Consider the following 17,621-nt stretch of genomic DNA (forward strand, 5'->3'; position numbering starts at 1 on the left):
CACCTGTGGTCTGACTCAGTTATTTATCACCTTTCCCTGGTACTGGCTTCCTGGGTGGCACTGGTGGTGAAGAACCCACATGAAATGTAGGAGATGTAATGAGACATGGGTTCAGTCCCTGGGTTGGTCCCTGGCTGGTCCGAGTGCAGTGGTGTTTACAATTAATTGATCACAGCCAGGTACAGATTTCTCTGGAGGAGCAAATGGCAACCCACTCCAGTATTTTTGCCTGGAAAATCACATGGACTGAGGAGCCTGGTGGGCTACAGTCCACGGGGTCGCAAAGAGTCGGACACAACTGAGTGACTAAGCAAGCAAGCCTGGTACTGATCCCCCAGTTTTCCTTCCATCCCGACGCCTTCAGAGAGAGGGGGGGATGTCAGCAAGGACTCATAAATATCTGCCAAGGACTCCTGAAGCAAAGGGCTTCTTGGACCCCGGGGGAGGTTCTGATTTTACCAGCCCCTCCCATCCGGTGTTCTAGGACTCAGACACTTGCAGGGCCCAGAATCTTGGTTTTCACCATGACATTTACAGAGCAGCTAAGCCTGCTCATTGAAAATCATCCAGGGCCTGGCAGGCAGTAATGTGGCTGGCTGACCTCCAGCAGTTGGCAAACAGCATGGCACATTAAATGTCACTGTGGGCTTTGTTTGGTTCTAAATTGAAAAATTGCTAGAGTTATGAAAGCTTACAAACCTCACAAACCTGGGGAGGAAAATGTCCTGCTTTTCTTTGTCTCCTGCACAGACTACATCACCAGGGAAAAACCAGAGTCCCCTGCACCCCTCTCTCAACTCACCCCCCTGTCCCACTCACACACTGAAGGGCATCCAACAGCCATGGAGCCCATGACCAAGAGTGTGTTTCCAGAACTCCTCTTGCTGGTGAGAAAGAATGTGGAACCGTTACTAATTCAAAGCAGATCTGACCTAGCTACAGACCCCTACACACACTTTCCCAGGATCCTCTACCCTCCCTTTTTCTTTGCTTCTGAAAAGGAATGTTCATGCTCATTTGTATACAAATATCCATCACCAGCAGAATCCTAGTCTGGGTCTTAAAACTAGAAGGGCATTCAAGGGCATGGGGTCTAGACTGTGCTTTCAAGCTGGCAGGTTTACTGTTTCCATTGTCCGCATGACACAGTTGAATCCAGAAAGTAAGTAACTAGCCCTCAGTCCCACCATGAGTAGGTGCAGAGTTCAGACCCGGGGCTCCCACCTCTGCCTTTCTCCCCTTGATCACAGAGCCTCTTTCCCTCTGAAATCAGACCCCAGAACTAGAAGCGAGTTCTTCAATCACTCTACCCTTTGCAGTCGCATCCTGCAATGACGTTTTCTTATATGCAATTTCATCAATAGAGTTAATCCAAACGGATCATCATGTTTTTGCTGCTGTTCAGCCAACTCCCTCCTGCGAGCATGTTGCATCTCCGGAATGAGGACACCTTGCTCTGGGCGCAGGTGTGAGCCTGTGAGCGCCCGTTTGCTGACATTTAGGTCAGGAGGAGGCAGGGTCGTGCCTGTTTCCTGAGCTGACTCTCCTCCAAGAGGCTTGGAAGAAGATGACTGCCAGGAAGACCGGCCCACAGTGGCCGATCCAAGGAGGCCGGAGGACTTGAAGTCTAGGAGTGGCTGAGACCTTCATTGTACCCTGTTTGTCCCCACTTAACCTCCTTGCTTTGTTTTGTTTTAATCCTGGGAGAGGGGGAAAAAAAACAAGTCAGACAAAAAATTCTCTGGTTAGTATGTAGAACCAGGGGTGCCCCGAATCAGCTTGTTTTTCCCAACCTGATTCTGGACCCCTTTGCGCCTCCTCCTGGGTACCAGCTAGGAAACTGTGTGGGGTGGTGTGAAGGGTCCTGACCTGGCCACACAAGCTACCCTGTGCCTTTTGACGCTCAGTTTCTTCATCTGTGAAGCACACCACTGTGCTCTTTATGGATTAACTGTAGACCAATGTAAAGAGCACGGTGATACCCACCAAATATCAGCTCCTTTTCTTCATTCCTGATAAAACAAGTGCATTTCTCCACTTAAATGAATTTGCATTATAATGGGGGGGCAGCATCTATACTAATCATTGCTAAAGAGATGAATCTCTAATGGTGGATTTCAGGCCTTGGCAACATGTCCAAGAAGAGAGTAGGCGATGTAGCTGGAGCAGGCAAAGGACCCTAACAAAAGTTCAAAGTCAAAGAGGTAGAGGAGGCTAAAGTCACAAGGGAAGCAGCTGGGACTTTAATAGCTTCTTCTGTCATTCTTCATGTGTGGAAAGGCCCCTGGTTATCACACAGCAGCTCTGTGTGTCACTTTAGCATGCATTTATTGAGCTCCTGCTGTGTGCTCTGTCCCCAACAGTTGCCAACATCTTTATTTCCACTTTGTCTTCCTCCTGACCAAAACTGACTGCACCTCTTAGCCTCTCTTATCTTGTTTCCTCCAAATCCTTCCACCAAACCCCACCAACCAATCTCTGCTGCTGCTGCTGCTAAGTCGTTTCAGTCGTGTCCGACTCTGTGTGACCCCACAAACAGCAGCCCACCAGGCTCCGCCATCCCTGGGATTCTCCAGGCAAGAATACTGGAGTGGGTTGCCATTTCCTTCTCCAGTGCATGAAAGGGAAAGTGAAAGTGAAGTCGCTCAGTCATGTCCGACTCTTAGCGACCCCATGGACTGTAGCCTACCAGGCTCCTCCATCCATGGGATTTTCCAAGCAAGAGTACTGGAGTGGGGTGCCATTGCCTTCTCCGCCAACCAATCTCAGCTGCCCCTATAACTGCCTTATTTGAATGAACATCATGAGAAAGCCTGCCCCTTGGGGCCAACACAGGGCACAGAGAACCACCAAACTAGCACTAAGGCCCCTGCTACCCCCACTGAAAGAGAAGGGCAGGGACAGATAAGAGTCATCTCCCATGAAAGCCATTGCCAGGGCATTTCTCTGGTGACAGAAGAACCAGTCAGGAAGATCTGTGCCCCTCCTGGGTTGAACAGATTCTGTCCACTTCTCATTTCTAACTAAACCTCAAGAACAGGCAAGTTTTTTGGAAAGACCAGACTTCCTTCTAACCTTCCAAGATGTTATTCTTCCCTTCGGCCACTTGCATGTTCCTCTCTTTGGAAGCGTGCTTGCAGAGAAGTGCAACTTCTTTTAGCATGGAGGAACTCAAGTCCGTAAAATGTGGCTTCTGGCTCTTAAAATCTGTGTCAATAAATGTCAGAAAAATCGCTACTGGCAGGTAGGGCAATTTTACAAAATTAAGTGAGAGCACTTTGGATCTCTGCACTCATCATTCCGAGCCTCTGACTCTGAAGCCAAGGGCTGGCCCCTGTCATGGAGTGCCAGGACTGGACTGGAAGTATCAGTGTACATGCCATAGAACATCAGAGCCCTAGTAACACCTTGGCAAGAATATGTCAGCCCCATACTGGGGGCCATCTGGATAGACTGACCCACCTTTGGGAATAGATAGTGAGCCTCACACTAGGATAATGCCCTTCATTGGGAAAGCGAGCTGGGCTACGTGTACACTGTCAAGTTCAAGCATCTCTGCATGGCCTCATGGCTGTCTACCTTATGTCACCTTTCACCACTCCCTACCTTACACTTTGTGCTCCAACAGTACCAAACCACTCAGAAGTCTCCGTTGCCTCTGTGCCTTTGTGTAGGCTTGCCTTGACCAGAATGTCCTATTCCCCACTCCATGTGTACCTGGGTAACTTCTACCTACCTGTTAGGATCCAGCTTAGGTATCACTACCTTTAGAAACTTGAATATGGCCATGATTATGAATGTGGCGGCCTCCAAACCCAAGCACACCTAGGGTCGAATATCTATTCATTCTCCCTAAACCTCAGTTTTCTTATTTATAAAATGGAAGTGATAACACCAAATCTTCAGGGTTGTTAAAGAAAGCTGTGAAGGACTCAGTGTGGCTGGCACAGAATATTCAGTAGCCATTTCCCTTGTTTTCTGATTTCTCCACTCTGTCTTTCCATCCTAGTGTGGGATGGGTGTCTATCTCTATTACTATTATTCTATGTGTGTGCAATTTAGAAATATACATTATTGAAGTATAATTTACATACAATAAAATGTACCCATTTTAAGTGTGGGTTTGTTTTGATGAGTTTCCACTTATGTGAACACCTGTGCATACCTGTGTCTCTGGAACATTTCTGTCACTCCTAAAGCCTTCTTTGTGCCCTTCACAGTTAATCCTCATGCCTCTATTTCTGGGCCCAGGCAACCATGATCTCTTTTTACTGCTAGAGATCATATTATCTTTCCTAGAGCACCACACAAATGGAATCATACAGGATATATTCCTTTGTGCTTTGTTCGCTCAGTATATCAGTTCACTCAGTTTTGAGATCCCCTGCATGCTTCAACAGTAATTGGTCCCTTGTAGCTTTGCTTTTAACTTTGAATTTTAATTAGTTTGCTTCCTCCACTAGACTCTGAAGCTCTCAAACATTCTTTTTCTTCTCTGGTTCCCAAAGAGGCACTCAGTAAATGTTAGGGGGAAGAAAGGAGGGAGGAAATGAGAGAGTTGTCACGGGGACTGGCGAAGAAGATCTTGGCGCAACCTTGCATCTTGTCCACCCCTGGGCGGTGGTATTCACATTCCCAGCAGAACCACACACATAGACACTTACAGCAGCCAGTCCACAGCCACCAGCAGGCTGATGTCCTCGGTCGGCAGGCCTACAGCCGTCAGAATAAGGAGCATGGTGACCAGCCCAGCACTGGGAATACTGGCTGCACCAACACTGGCCAGTGTGGCTGTGAGGCTGTGAGAACAGAAAAGGTCAGGTCAAAGGAAGAGAAAGTAGCCTTGCCAAAACCATCACTGGCAGGCAATTTTAAGCTCTAATTTTCCCAGCAGTCATAAAATCCCCTTTTCCTCCCAAGGAATAGAGAAATATGGAGTACCAAGACCCAGGAAATAGGGTCTATTTGGATTTTGCTCAGCCTGATAGAAGCTTACAAATTCATGGATCAGAGTCTTGCCCCCATCATGACATGCAATTTGCCAAATATATCACAGGGCTCAAATAAGGTAAGCATGGCTCTAAACACAGGCAAGGAAATACTAAAGAAGAAAAACAAATCACCCTTAATCCTTCCACAGGAACATCACTGCATTCATTTCTACTTACGCCTTTATGTCTCTGTGAGAAACAGAGACTTCTAGACTAAGTGGCAAGAGTCTGAGGAGGTCATTGCCAACATTAACATGAGAACTCAGAATAGCAAATATCCAGACTCAATTGAGTGGACATCGGGGAAACAAATTGACAGAATTCCAAATGACATTAAGCTTTAGATGCCTGGACATTTCACCATGGGCTGGAAAATACACTATTTAGAAAGAGGGTGCCAAGAAGTGATAATAAAACAATGGGAGACCTTCCTCCTGAATCATCTCATTCCTTGCTTTCCAAGGAAAACCAAGGGCATATCCAGTGCCATTTTGAAGTTGTCTCTGGAAACAAGTTTAATGTAGGGTTCAAGCTCCCCATCTAGACAGCAGAGGGCCTCTGTGGTCCAGCAAAGGACAGTGACTTTTTCTCCCTCTATTCTGGATGCTATTTATAAAAGCTGTCATTTCTGAATGGACAGCTTATGAAAATATGGATTCCCAACTTGCTTTTCTGACTGCTGAAAAGAAAAAGGGGGCTGCTTTCTCTGTGGTTATATCAAGTTGGTTGTTGTTGTTGTTGTTGTTGTTTTTACAGTTTTTATAGAGTTTTTACAGTAGGTCTTCTGGCTTCAAACAAAGAATCAGACTCTCAAACTGGTTTGCCAATTGGTGTGACCATGTACAGAACCCTGGTATTACAGTCAAAAGGAACCTGAATTTACCTAATCTTACACATGAGGAAAGAAAGTTCCCAGGAAGTTTTGTGGTTTGCACTGGTTTTTCCATATTGCCATCCTTCCTCCACTTAGGCTTCTCACAAAACCAATACTCCCCCTAGGTGGGATTAGAACCCATCTTTGCTTTTACCCTGCCCCAGCAATATTGAGGGTTTAAAGAGCTCCATTTTTAGGGGGTAGAGGGCATCCACTTAGGTCATAGGAGATAGTAACTAGTAGTGGTTATCAGAGAAGGTTCTCGAGTTGAATGACCTAGCTTCAAATCCCAATTCTGCCACTTATTAAGCACGTGACTTTGGGCAACTTACATAACCTCTTTGTGCCTTGATTCCCTTATCTGTAAAACAAGAGATAACAATGGGGTCTCACTCATGGAGTTGGCAGGAGCTCAGAAATAAAGCACTTAGAAGAGGCTGGCACACTGAAAATTCCCCTCTCCCCAATACATGTGAATTTTTATTCTCATTGGGAAATCTGGGCAGGATGAGGCCGCTTTGCGATGAAAACTTCCCTAAAGTCCCAAGAGCTGGCAGGTGGGAATTCTCAGCCATTTCCCCAAGATGGATAGAACACACCAGGGAAGGGGAACTTCCCAGGTTCCAACGGTCTTGGCTGAGGCTGTTCTGTTTACAACCTCAGTTGCTTCTGTTCTATGAGTCACTCTTACACATCCCTGGGTACTGTGGCCATGTTGTCTTATTACCCCTTGGTTGTGTAAGACAAACTTCTATAAAGAAATCTTCCTGGAAGTTGGTTCTCTTTCTGTTCCTCCATCTCAGTTGTTGTGTTTTTTTTTTTCATCTCAGTTATTCCCTGACCCGAACATAGGCGGAGTGTCTGTGTAATTCTAAGTCCTGCAATAGCCCCTGGGCCGAGATCTTCCCTCTCTTTATCCCTTCCCGCTTTTGACATCCTTCCGTTGCTCTGGCTCACTCCTCTGGCTGGTTCTTGGATGTTGTACAAGATACCACACACACATTAATTGCAGCAGGACCTCACAGTAACCCTGCAAGGGACATCTGATTGTATCACCAACTGGACGGGTGGAGAAACTTACGGTCACTCAGTTTGAACATGGTCTGCTGGGATCAGAACACTCGTCTGCTCGATTCCAATGCCACGCTGCCTTTTTATGTCTCTTGATCCCTCCTCATATTGAAAACTTTAAGACTTAACGGATTTGCTGAGAATTCCTAGCCACTGTTCTACATGCAGGGAAATGAGAAGATGAGAAATGTACTTGGAAGCACAGCAATGAAGCTAGACTTGGCTACTTTTCTCTGACTAAATTGCAACTACATATACTACATATACTATGTAGGGAGCTACCTAACTACATATACTACATATGGAGTATATAAACTACATATACTCCATGGGGGGGTGTCTCCCAACGACAGCCCTTGTGATGTCTACAAACATAGTAGATTTGGTTGAACTTGCCAGGGGCACCAGTATTAAATATATTTGGCCAACTTTATCCTTTGTCCAGTGAAAATTCTCAGTACTATCATTATTAAAGTAAAGGATAAATTTAAATAATTCAAGCACAATCTCAATCACCTAGTGTGATCTGTAAGTTCTCATCTAATGACATGAGCTTGATGGGAAGCATGGTTGCTTCATCAATGGGGGGACTTCAGAGACATCAGAGCAAGGGAGGTTGGCAGTCCTGTACACAGGCTGTTAGAACATGAGTTAGAAGGATTGATAATCTGACGTAAAGCATGTTTTCCACTGAGTAACATCATGTTACTCGCTATATCACTGTCACATTTTTCTGTCATATGCTAGGAGTACTGTATTTGATAAAGCATCAATAATAGTAATAATACTAGTAGCTAAGATTTATTGACAGGTGACTACATATCAGGCACAGTGCTCTCAACCACCCTAGAATATGTGATTATTGTCCCATTATTTAAAATTGAGGCTCCTTTACAGTACTGCTATGATTGAGGTGTGTTCTCCCAAAATTCATTTGCTGAAGCCCTAATCTCCAGTGTAGTGAGCTTCCCTGGTGGCTCAAATGGTATAAGCGTCTGCTTGCAATGAGGGAGACCAGGGTTGCATCCCTGGGTTGGGAAGATCCCCTGGAGAAGGAAATGGCAACCCACTCCAGTACTCTTGCCTGGAAAATTCCATGGATGGAGGAGCCTCACAGGCTACAGTCCATGGGGTCACAGATAGTCGGACACGACTGAGTGACTTCAGTTCAGTTTAATCTCCAATGTGATGGTACTTGGAGACAAAGCCTTGGTCGTGAAGGTAGAGTTCGCATGGTGGGATTAGTGCCCTCATAAGAGGAGACAAAAGAGAACTTGCTGTCTCTCTCCAGGTACCAAGGTAAGGCCATGTGAGTGAGCATCTAGAAGCTGGTCATTTGCAAGTCTGGAAGAGGACATTCTTCAGGAGCTGAACCCACTGGCACTTTAATCTTAGACTTCCCACCCTCCAGAACTACAAGAAATAAAAATCTTCTGTTTGAGCCAAATAGTCTGTGGTATTTTGTTACACAGTCTGAGCTGACTGGGACAAGTACATACCTCCTAGGATGGTTGTTAGGATTAGATAAATTAATACATACAAGTAGGTGTGATCTTTAAGTCTGCGGAGAAGCAATATGTTTTTAATGACATATTGGAAAAGTATTCTTTCTGAATTTTTAAAAATGATAAATACATACGTAAAATGGCTTTAGCAAAAACAAAAAAGTTACTATTTATTTGTAATAAAATGTTATGTGCTGTATTGAGGAATCTCTTCCTCCAAGTACTTTATCATTTATGCTGTCATTCCCTGGAATGCTGAAGGGAGCATATTTTAAGAAAAACTGGATCCAGAGTCGGTTGTTGCTGGTCCCAGTGACAGCCCTTCTGGCTCATTACTGACAGTATTACAGCTTCGGACAGACTACCGAGCTCCCGAAGCCTGTGCTTCTTCATCTATTATATAAACATGGAAGGAACTGCCTCGGAACATCACAAGATGGTTAAAAGTTAATTAATATCGAATTTCTGAAGCAATTTCACATAGTCAATACAAACAGAAGACATTAGAGTGAGCCTGCTTAATTCCTCTTCCAATTTTCCCTTTGCGCTTGCCAATAATTCCTTTATCTCTTTATTTCTTTCACCATTCTTCTACCCGGATAACTGAAACTGAAGTGGCCTCTGTGAAATGGAATTAGTGTGGAAGGGACAAAAGGGTAAAGGATTGTTTCAGTGCTTCATCCCGCCCACTTCACTCACCTTACGGTCACAATCTGGCCTCCATCTAGGACGACGCCATTCATTTGGGCTATAAAGATGGCAGCCACCGCTTCATAAAGGGCCGTCCCATCCATGTTAATGGTTGCTCCAACTGGCAGGACAAATCTTGTCACACGCTTATCAATCCCCAGATTTTCTTCCAAGCAGCGGAAGGTGACAGGCAAAGTTCCAGCACTAAGGGACAACAAGACAGATGAGAGTTATGTCCACTTTAGAGAAGCAGGACAAAGCACAATCCGAAATGCCACCATAAAGCTTTTGTTCTTTGTTCCAATCAGACAACATGACTTGAAAAAAGTAGCATCTGGAACTAAATTAAAACCCATCGATTTGCCATATAGGCCATTATATAGTATTGAATAGAGTTCTGTACTCCAGTAAAAAATGTTTTAAATCCAAATAAATTTTAATTCTAGCAATAAAGCAAAATAAAAAACAAAACAGAAACAAACAAAAAAACCTTGATTTGGAGGCTCAAATTCAATCTTATTAAGATGCTAATTAGGCAACAAAATATTTTTGTTGGTTTTAGTTTTTGAGATCTACTCAGAGCTTCAAGTTCTCCTTTCCCTTTGGTCCCTGTTTCCATCTTGGGATTAAATATTCGAAACCTGTGCAACTGCCCACATTAATTGGGCTGCAAAAAAAAGGTATCAGAAAAGGATCAGCTACCAATAGTAAGACAGAATGAGGAATTTTTGAATGACCCATAATTTTGTGCTAGAAACACTGTTTCCAACAAGATTAACTATATGGGTTGTACCCAGCCCCTGGGAATTGCCCTGAGCTGGCCTGCTAATTTTGAAAAAGCTGGACAAATATGGTAAGCACCATTCAGCAAGAATCCAAGTTTCTAGCAATTCCCTGGGGATCCTCACAGACATTCCAATTCCCTGATAAATGGTCATTGCCAACTCTAGAGTCTCTCCTAGGACACAGGATAGAAAAGCTCTGTAGCTAATCAAAGATCCAATGTGGAGTGACTTCAGCCCCACTCCTCCCAGGCTTGGGATGCAAATTCATGATCATATGAATCAATCGCATATGGCCAGAACTCCTGACATGTTTGGTGTCTTCTAAAACAGGAGACCTACAAGAGTATGGGTTGCTGAAAGCCAGACTATTTATTCCCATGTGGATAGAGGCAATGAGAGAGCGAGTGGATTTGCTTCAAAGTTTAACGAATATGGAAAGCAACGCAGAACATTCCAACTGCCATGGGAATACCTTGTGAGTCATTCTCTTTTTTCTTATTCAAACTTTAGCAAACTGACTTGAGAGAAACCCCTAATGTGGACAGCACATTTTTCTCTCTTGCCTTTATAGCCTTAGTCATAGTTCCCTCCTACTTGTCAGAATTAGGGCTCTAGCCAAGCTGGACAAAGACACCTGCAAAGATCTCGGTTTCTCAGAGAGTGGAAGAGGACTGTCAGCTTCAGGCATGATAAATAAAATGCAGATTCCAGGACCAACTCAGAACCAAGGGCCCTGAAGCTCCAAACTTGGGGTCTCCTAAATCTGCACCTTAATATCCCACAGTTCCACAAGCCCTATTAACAACCTTAGAGAAGCCAGAGTCATCTTACTGAACCATTCTTTGTGATTTCAGGTCAGGGGTCTGTCTCATGCCTCCTCTTTGGTTTTAGGTGGGGAAAAGTTATGGATGTTTGGAGACCTCTCATTTAAAAAACCCCTAGGAAACCAGGGAAAAGGTTGGGGTCTGGCCCCATTTACATGCGGGGGTGTCGTTGTACCTGGCTTGCTGCCCCAGCTATTTCAAGAGAAGTTAGTGTCCTTTGGCTTCGCTGGTGGCTCAGATGGCAAAGAATCTGCCTGCAATGCAGGAGACCTAGGTTGGATCCCTAGGTGGGGAAGATCCCCCAGAAAGGGAACAGCAACCCACTCCAGTATTCTTGCGTAGAGAATTCCATGGACAGAGAAGCCTGGTGGGCTACAGTCCATGGGGTCACAAAGAGTTGAATACAATGGAGCAACTAATATCACTTAGTGTCCTTTATTCCTCTCCTACACCCCCAGTCCTTTCCTAAGACCCTTTGAGGTCACCAGGACACCATGACTGGTCTGAAATGGCAGCATAGCTGTGGTGGGCAGCTAGATTCTCACTGGTATGAATATAAGGATACTGCTGGGATGACTGGAATATATCCACTATTATTACTACATTCATGTCCCCACACTGTCATCAAAGGGTCTTTAAACAATTCAACAGACTGAGGAACACAATTGGTGAGGCATGCAAATATTCTTACTGCCACTAGGGGATATGCTTTGTGTCTTAAAAATTCATATGTACCCCATGAGTCCTAATTGAGATTTGAGAATTTTAACTCTTTTTTGTATTGACAGGCTGACATTCTGACATTGTTTTTTTTGGCTCCTGCCTCCATGGTCATATGACATTCTTCAAATGTTGCTGATTATAACTGTCTGGTACTCGAGATTTTTCTTTTTTTAATCCAGATTAGTTTTAACAGCAGGCACTGAAGTCAGAGGGATGCAGAGAGATGTGTCCCAGGCCACCCCTACCCTAATCCGGCTGCCCTGACACCAGCCCCTGTGCCTATTGAGAAAACGGGGCCAACCTTCCCCTCTACGTCCCATTCAGGCCAAGGTCCGAGGAGGTAGAAGTGTACTTAACTGGCTGTCCCTGGGGCTTTTCCCTTGTGGTCATAATGGGAAAGAAACCCTGAGTTAATTCTCAGTACATGACTCTTGCCACAGTGACTTTAAAAAGAAAATAAAAGAAATTCCACATCCAGGCAAAAGCCACATTTTAACCAAAGATTAAAACTATATTCTTTTTTCAAACGAAATACAGGGTAAGGGGGAGAAATGAGCCTAATGTTTGTGGTCTTGGTCAGATAACCCAAGAATTTGTCTTTGACTTAAATATAATTTTGGGTTTTCCCTATGGTTTTAAGACTTACCTTTGTCGTATAAAGGGACTAGGATAATTGTCTAGTCATTCAAAAGAAAAGATAAAAATATTTTGTGATAGATATCAAAACCATAATGGCATTGGAAGAAAATTTAAAGGAATATTTTATAATCTTTGGTGGAAAAGATATTCCTAAGCAAAGTCAAAATTTTAAATACTAAAGGAAAATATTGATGACTTTGTGCTCAGTCGCTTCAGTCATGTCCAACTCTTTGCAACACTATCGACTGTAGCCGGCCAGGCTCCTCTGTCCGTGGAATTTTCCAGGCAAGAATACTGGAATGGGTTGCTATGCCCTTCTCCAGGGGATCTTCCCGACCCAGGGATCAAGCCTGTGTTTCCTGTACTGCAGGGAGATTCTTTTTATCACTGAACCACTGGGGAAGCTCCCCAAATTAAAACCTGCTAGTGATACAAAGCACGGTAAGTTTTTAAGACAAATATCAAGTGAAGAGGGGCATTATTTGCAACATATGATACATGAGTTGATATTTTTATACATGAAGAGAGCTGAAAACCCATCAGGAAAGAATAAATACCCCAATAGGAAATTAAGCTCACAAACAATTCACAGGGCAGGGGAGGGGAGGGAAGGATGGTCAAAAAGAACACAAAAAGATGTTTTCCCTCCCTAGTAATCAGAGTAACGCAAATTCAGTGAGATCACTTTTCACCAATAGTTTGGAAAGTGTTAAGATGACTGCTTTTATGTCCCCAGTTAGTAGGGACATAAACTAACATACTTTTCCAAATAGTAATCTGGTGATATGCTTCAAAACCATCAATGTGCTTACCACCAGATTCAGAAACTCGAAATTTATCCTGAGGTGATCTTCAGACATCCTTGCAGAGATGTATTTACAAGGATGCGTGTCACAGCCCTATTCAATATACAAGGCTTAAATGTACATTTGGGATGGGGTTGTATTATAGTACATACAGTATATTATTATGAAGTTTAAAAATAGTAGTAATAGAAATATAGTTATAGTAAGAGATATATTAATAGATACAATATAACTCTTATGATATGTTGACCAGTGAAAATTTTGTTATTTTTGGTTTCATCACTAAGTTGTGGTCCTACTTTTTTGCAACCCCATGGACTGTAGCCTGCCGGGCTCCTCCGTCCATGGGATTTCCCAGGCAAGAATACTGGAGTGGGTTGCTATTTCCTTCTGCAAGGGATCTTCTCAACCCACTTTAGCAATGTACAATATCTGCACATAATAGGAAATGGAAATGTACATAACTATAAAGATTAACTAAAATGTTACTACCAGGTATCAGTGGTGATGCCTGTTTTTTCTCCAAACTTTTATTCACTGTCTGAAATTGTTCATAATGAGAAAACATCATGCTCATAACCAGAAAGCAAAAATAAAACTAAACCTGATTGTTTTTATTTTTGAAAAAAGTTGACTTTTTCACTAAAAAGACAGGATCTTTATGGGTAGAACTCTTTAGCCATAGAAATTTACAGACCAAGAAGGAAAAAGGAAATTTTGGAGTGCTTTCCTTCATCTTGGGAAACCAAATGCAAAATCTAGATCTCCCAGATTGTATATATTTTCACTTTTTCTGAAACCTTACATTCTGCTAGTCCAAACTTCTCATTGATTTGCAAGATGGAAATATAATTTGGCTTCCTAGGTATCACCACTATGGGCCTATTATGTAACTTAAGAAAAACCTGATGGCCTGGCTCAGTAGTTTAGAAGCAGCAGTTTCCCTGTGTCACAGAGTAGCTGCCTCCCTGGCAGAGCATGGTCATGGGCTCTGTAACGAGAACCTGCCAACCTGTGACTCCAGAGATAACACTGAGCTGTGGGTTGCAGAGTTTGTTTGTCTCCCTGCCACCTGCTTTATGGCCTTTATGGCTTTATAGTCTTTGTTTCGTGAACCAAGGATACATGTGCAGAAATAAAAGCAAATATTGCAGGCTGAGAGAATAAAACTTTTAGTCTTGGAAATTCTACATTGATTGGTGTTTCTTATGTACTTGCTTTGGTTGATTTGTGGTTTGTTTTTGCTAAATTCAGTCCAAAATGGTATCCAAGGAAGAAGAGTTTTTGCTCTTTTTGTCTGCATATCTCTGGAGTCCTCGCTGGCTTCTGAGGCACTGGAACTAGGTAACGAAGAAGGAACCAACTCTTAGTCAATGTCAAGTCAAATCAATACCAACCTGAGTTTCCTCAAAATCAATGGGACTGAATAGTCCATTACAGGTTCAAAGACTTGTCTGATATCCGGTTTGCTTGAAAAATCTCATCTAACCTACCATTCGCCCTGCAAAACCTTTTTCTTTTATTCTTGAAAAATTACTCAATAGAGTGATATGCTATAATAGCATTTTTCAAATCAAAGGTGAGAGAATTTCTTAAATAAAATAGCATCCTGTTAAACCCTTTTGGAAAACATTTAACGCTAAACTAATGCTATATATGCTTCCCTGGTGGCTCAGATCATAAAGAATCTGCCCGCAATGCGGGAAACTTGGGTTTGATCCCTCTGTTGGGAAGATCTCTTAAAGAAGGGAATGGCTACCCACTCCAATATTCTTGCCTAGAGAATACCATGGATAGAGGAGATTGGCAGGCTACAGTCCATGGGGTCGCAAAGAATCGGACATGACTGAGCAACTAACACTTTTCCTTAATGCTATATGTGGCAAATGATGCCTAGAGATGAACAGTATGCATTCACCCGGGAAATGTTATATGAGATCATAGTTCTAGGACAGCGGCATACCAGCAAAAAGGTCATCAGAAAAATCAAAAGTTCCTAAAAGGAGCCAAGAATCTACAGTGTTCTACTTTTCCAGAAATATTTCAATAATATGTGAAAAGTATTCTCATTGAATGTTGTGATGGGAAGGTTTTGAAAAAGGAGTGGCAAAGAAGTTAAAGGAGCGAGCAGAGAGAAATGGTGATTTCTTGTGTTCTCTACCTGGAAGCAGTACCCAGGGCAGTGATCCAAGCTTGGAAAATGCCAGCAAAAAAGGAGAAAGGGTTTTTCCTGGTCACTAGAAAGTAGATCAAGGGGAGGAAGATCCCTCCATGGATGATGAGGCCGACAATCACTGTAATCATGTACATCCCCAGTTGCCTAGCAACCACTTCTAAGTCCTTGATTGCAATGATCTTCCCACAGATTAGGCAGGCAATACCCAGGGGAGAGTACCTGAAAAATAGAAAAGAAAAGGCATGGAAGAGCTGGTGATGGGATTCAGAATTTAAAATCTGGGCCCTCCCAGGAACCACCCCCTGAGGAAAACCCTCCACATCTCTGTACAAAGAGTGTTTACAAAAGACGACCAGGAGACTCAGCACATACTATATTTTGCTTCTGACTAGCCACATTATCTGAAATCTTTCCTATGGACCCAGTGGCTCCTGCTCTGATGAAAAATTTCAAGATAAACTTTGTTGCTCAGGTAATTTTTTAGGGCTAGAGGAGACAAGTTTCACCACCTCTTAAATAAGCACCATCGTAAAAGTTGAGAGACACCCAGGCTACATCTTTAATAATCTTGTTTGATTTCTCTATTCCATATCTCCTTTCTTGAAAACTGAGAATAAGTCTAGAGCTTCCCAGAAAACTCATTCGAATTTCATCAATTTATGAACACTGGTGTTTGTAACATGTGCTTTGTTTTTGGCTTGGGAGGAATCTAGAAAATACAGAGAAAGAGAGAGAGCTGCCCGAACAAGAAAATCATAGGAGCCAAGCAGCATGTTCAGAGAGACGTGATTTTATCACTTCCAAGTTTGAAAGTGTTTCTTTCCATACTTACTCCAGCAAGAATGCTGGCTGCCACTCATCATATTTCAAGCATTATGGGGAGAGATCCACGCATTTAATTCTTACCACAACCCTAAAACCAAGGTCTCATTATGGCTGTTTGGCAAATGAGGAAATTGAGGTTTGGAAAAGTTAAATAACTGGCCCAAGATCATGAAACCAGGAAAGAGGAGGAGGAGAATCATCTCAGATCTGTGAAACTCGACCACTGGGGGTTCTCACCTCTACCCACCAAACCACTTCCTTGATGGAGCAGTTGTAGCTTTTTGTACAGAAGCAAACAATTTGCCACCTACAAGTCTATCCTAAAATAAACTTATCTTCTATTTCTATATTAATATTAGTTTATAGTATGTTTGGAAACAGTCTACTGTCGTCCTCACTCTTCATTCAGCCAACCACGTTCTCTCTCTCTCTTACCTTGGGTATACTTCTCACATGTTTGGCAACACCCCTTTTTCACTGCTTAACCTGCTAGTGTTGGAGCACAAAATTGTTCAGTCTGTGACACTTCTGACTCAAATGAACATGTCTGTGGGAACACTGCTACCTTATTAAGAATTATGAATATATTTGAAAGAAAGACTGTGGGGCAAATGAAGTCAGGCTCCCAGCTTGGGGAGGGGAGTCAGAAAAAAGAGAAGGACAGTGAGCAGATTTGGTGGGTTTTTTTTCTATCAGTTGTGTTTGGAGCCAGCAAACACTTCCTGGGTTAAAGCAAAGCCATGAGGAGTAGATGAGAGTCATATGCACAATGACATGAGACATGGAGCTTCTGCAGCCATTTACCAGCTCTATGACCTTGGCTGGTGACTTATTTCCATTTTACAGATGTGCAAGTCAAGGCTTAGAGAGGCTAACTACAACCTCATGGGATTGCTGTGAGAATTAGGGGTTTTTTTTAAGGTTTTTTTTTTTTGACGTGGATTTTTTTTTTTTTTTTTTTGTAAGTCTTTACTGAATGTGTCACAATACTGCTTCTGTTTTCTGCCTTGGCTTTTTGGCCACAAGGCATGCGGGATCTTAGCTCTCCGACTAGAGATCAAATCTGCACCTCTGGCATTGGAAGGCAAAATCCTAATCACTGGTCCACTAGGGAAGTCTGTGATTATATTTTTGAGATTGCATATATGTACGCACTATCAGAAGTTCTGCCCCTACCAATCCCTGTTAGGACCACTAGTTCTCTGATTGCTGACACAGGTGTGTGTGCTCAGCCACTCAGTCATATCGGACTCTTTTTGACCCTGTGAACTGTAGCCTGCCAGGCTTCTCTGTCCATGGGATTTCTCAGGTGAGAAAACTAGAATGGGTTCCTATTTCCTCCGTCAGGGGATCTTCCCAACCCAGGGACTGAACCCACAGCTCCTGTGTCTCCTGCATTGGTAGCAGATTCTTTACCCACTGAGCCTGGGGGAATCCCCCTGATGCTCCCTTGCATGTTCTGTTTTCACACATCTCTCCCATGTCCCCTCATCACCATGCTGAATGAGTCAAGTCTGAGTTAAAGAGACTTTCTAAGACTTCCTTGGTGGCTCAGGCGGTAAAGAATCAGCCTGCAACGTGGGAGACCTGGGTTCAATCTCTAGGTTGGGAAGATCCCCTGGAGAAGGGGATGGCTACCCACTCCAGTATTCTGGCCTGGAGAATTCCAAGGACAGAGGAGCCTGGCAGGCTATAGTTCATGGGGTCACAAA

The 17,621-nt window shown here is 43.3% G+C and overlaps 1 protein-coding gene across 3 annotated transcripts in view; it reads right to left on the minus strand.

Moving 5' to 3' along the window:
• SLC1A2 (solute carrier family 1 member 2) overlaps positions 1-17,621 on the minus strand; it is a 150,164-nt gene that overhangs the window by 13,579 nt on the left and 118,964 nt on the right. Inside the window, exons 7-10 of one of the 3 annotated variants that reach the window (XR_014069583.1) lie at positions 15,070-15,303; positions 9,141-9,335; positions 4,665-4,799; positions 1,311-1,700 (exon numbers count right to left, since the gene is read on the minus strand). Coding sequence is in view for 2 of the 3 variants with exons in the window: in XM_081544845.1 (XP_081400971.1) it covers positions 4,665-4,799; positions 9,141-9,335; positions 15,070-15,303 (564 nt within the window). In the remaining variant the exon portion in view is untranslated. The remainder of the gene's footprint in view (positions 1-1,310; positions 1,701-4,664; positions 4,800-9,140; positions 9,336-15,069; positions 15,304-17,621) is intronic. The other 2 variants (XM_081544845.1, XM_081544846.1) reach the window with 2 other exon arrangements.

The sequence above is a fragment of the Giraffa tippelskirchi genome, chromosome 11 (assembly GCF_054371585.1).
Source record: "Giraffa tippelskirchi isolate mGirTip1 chromosome 11, T2T-mGirTip1v1.2.pri, whole genome shotgun sequence".
NCBI classification, from domain to species: Eukaryota; Metazoa; Chordata; class Mammalia; order Artiodactyla; family Giraffidae; genus Giraffa; species Giraffa tippelskirchi.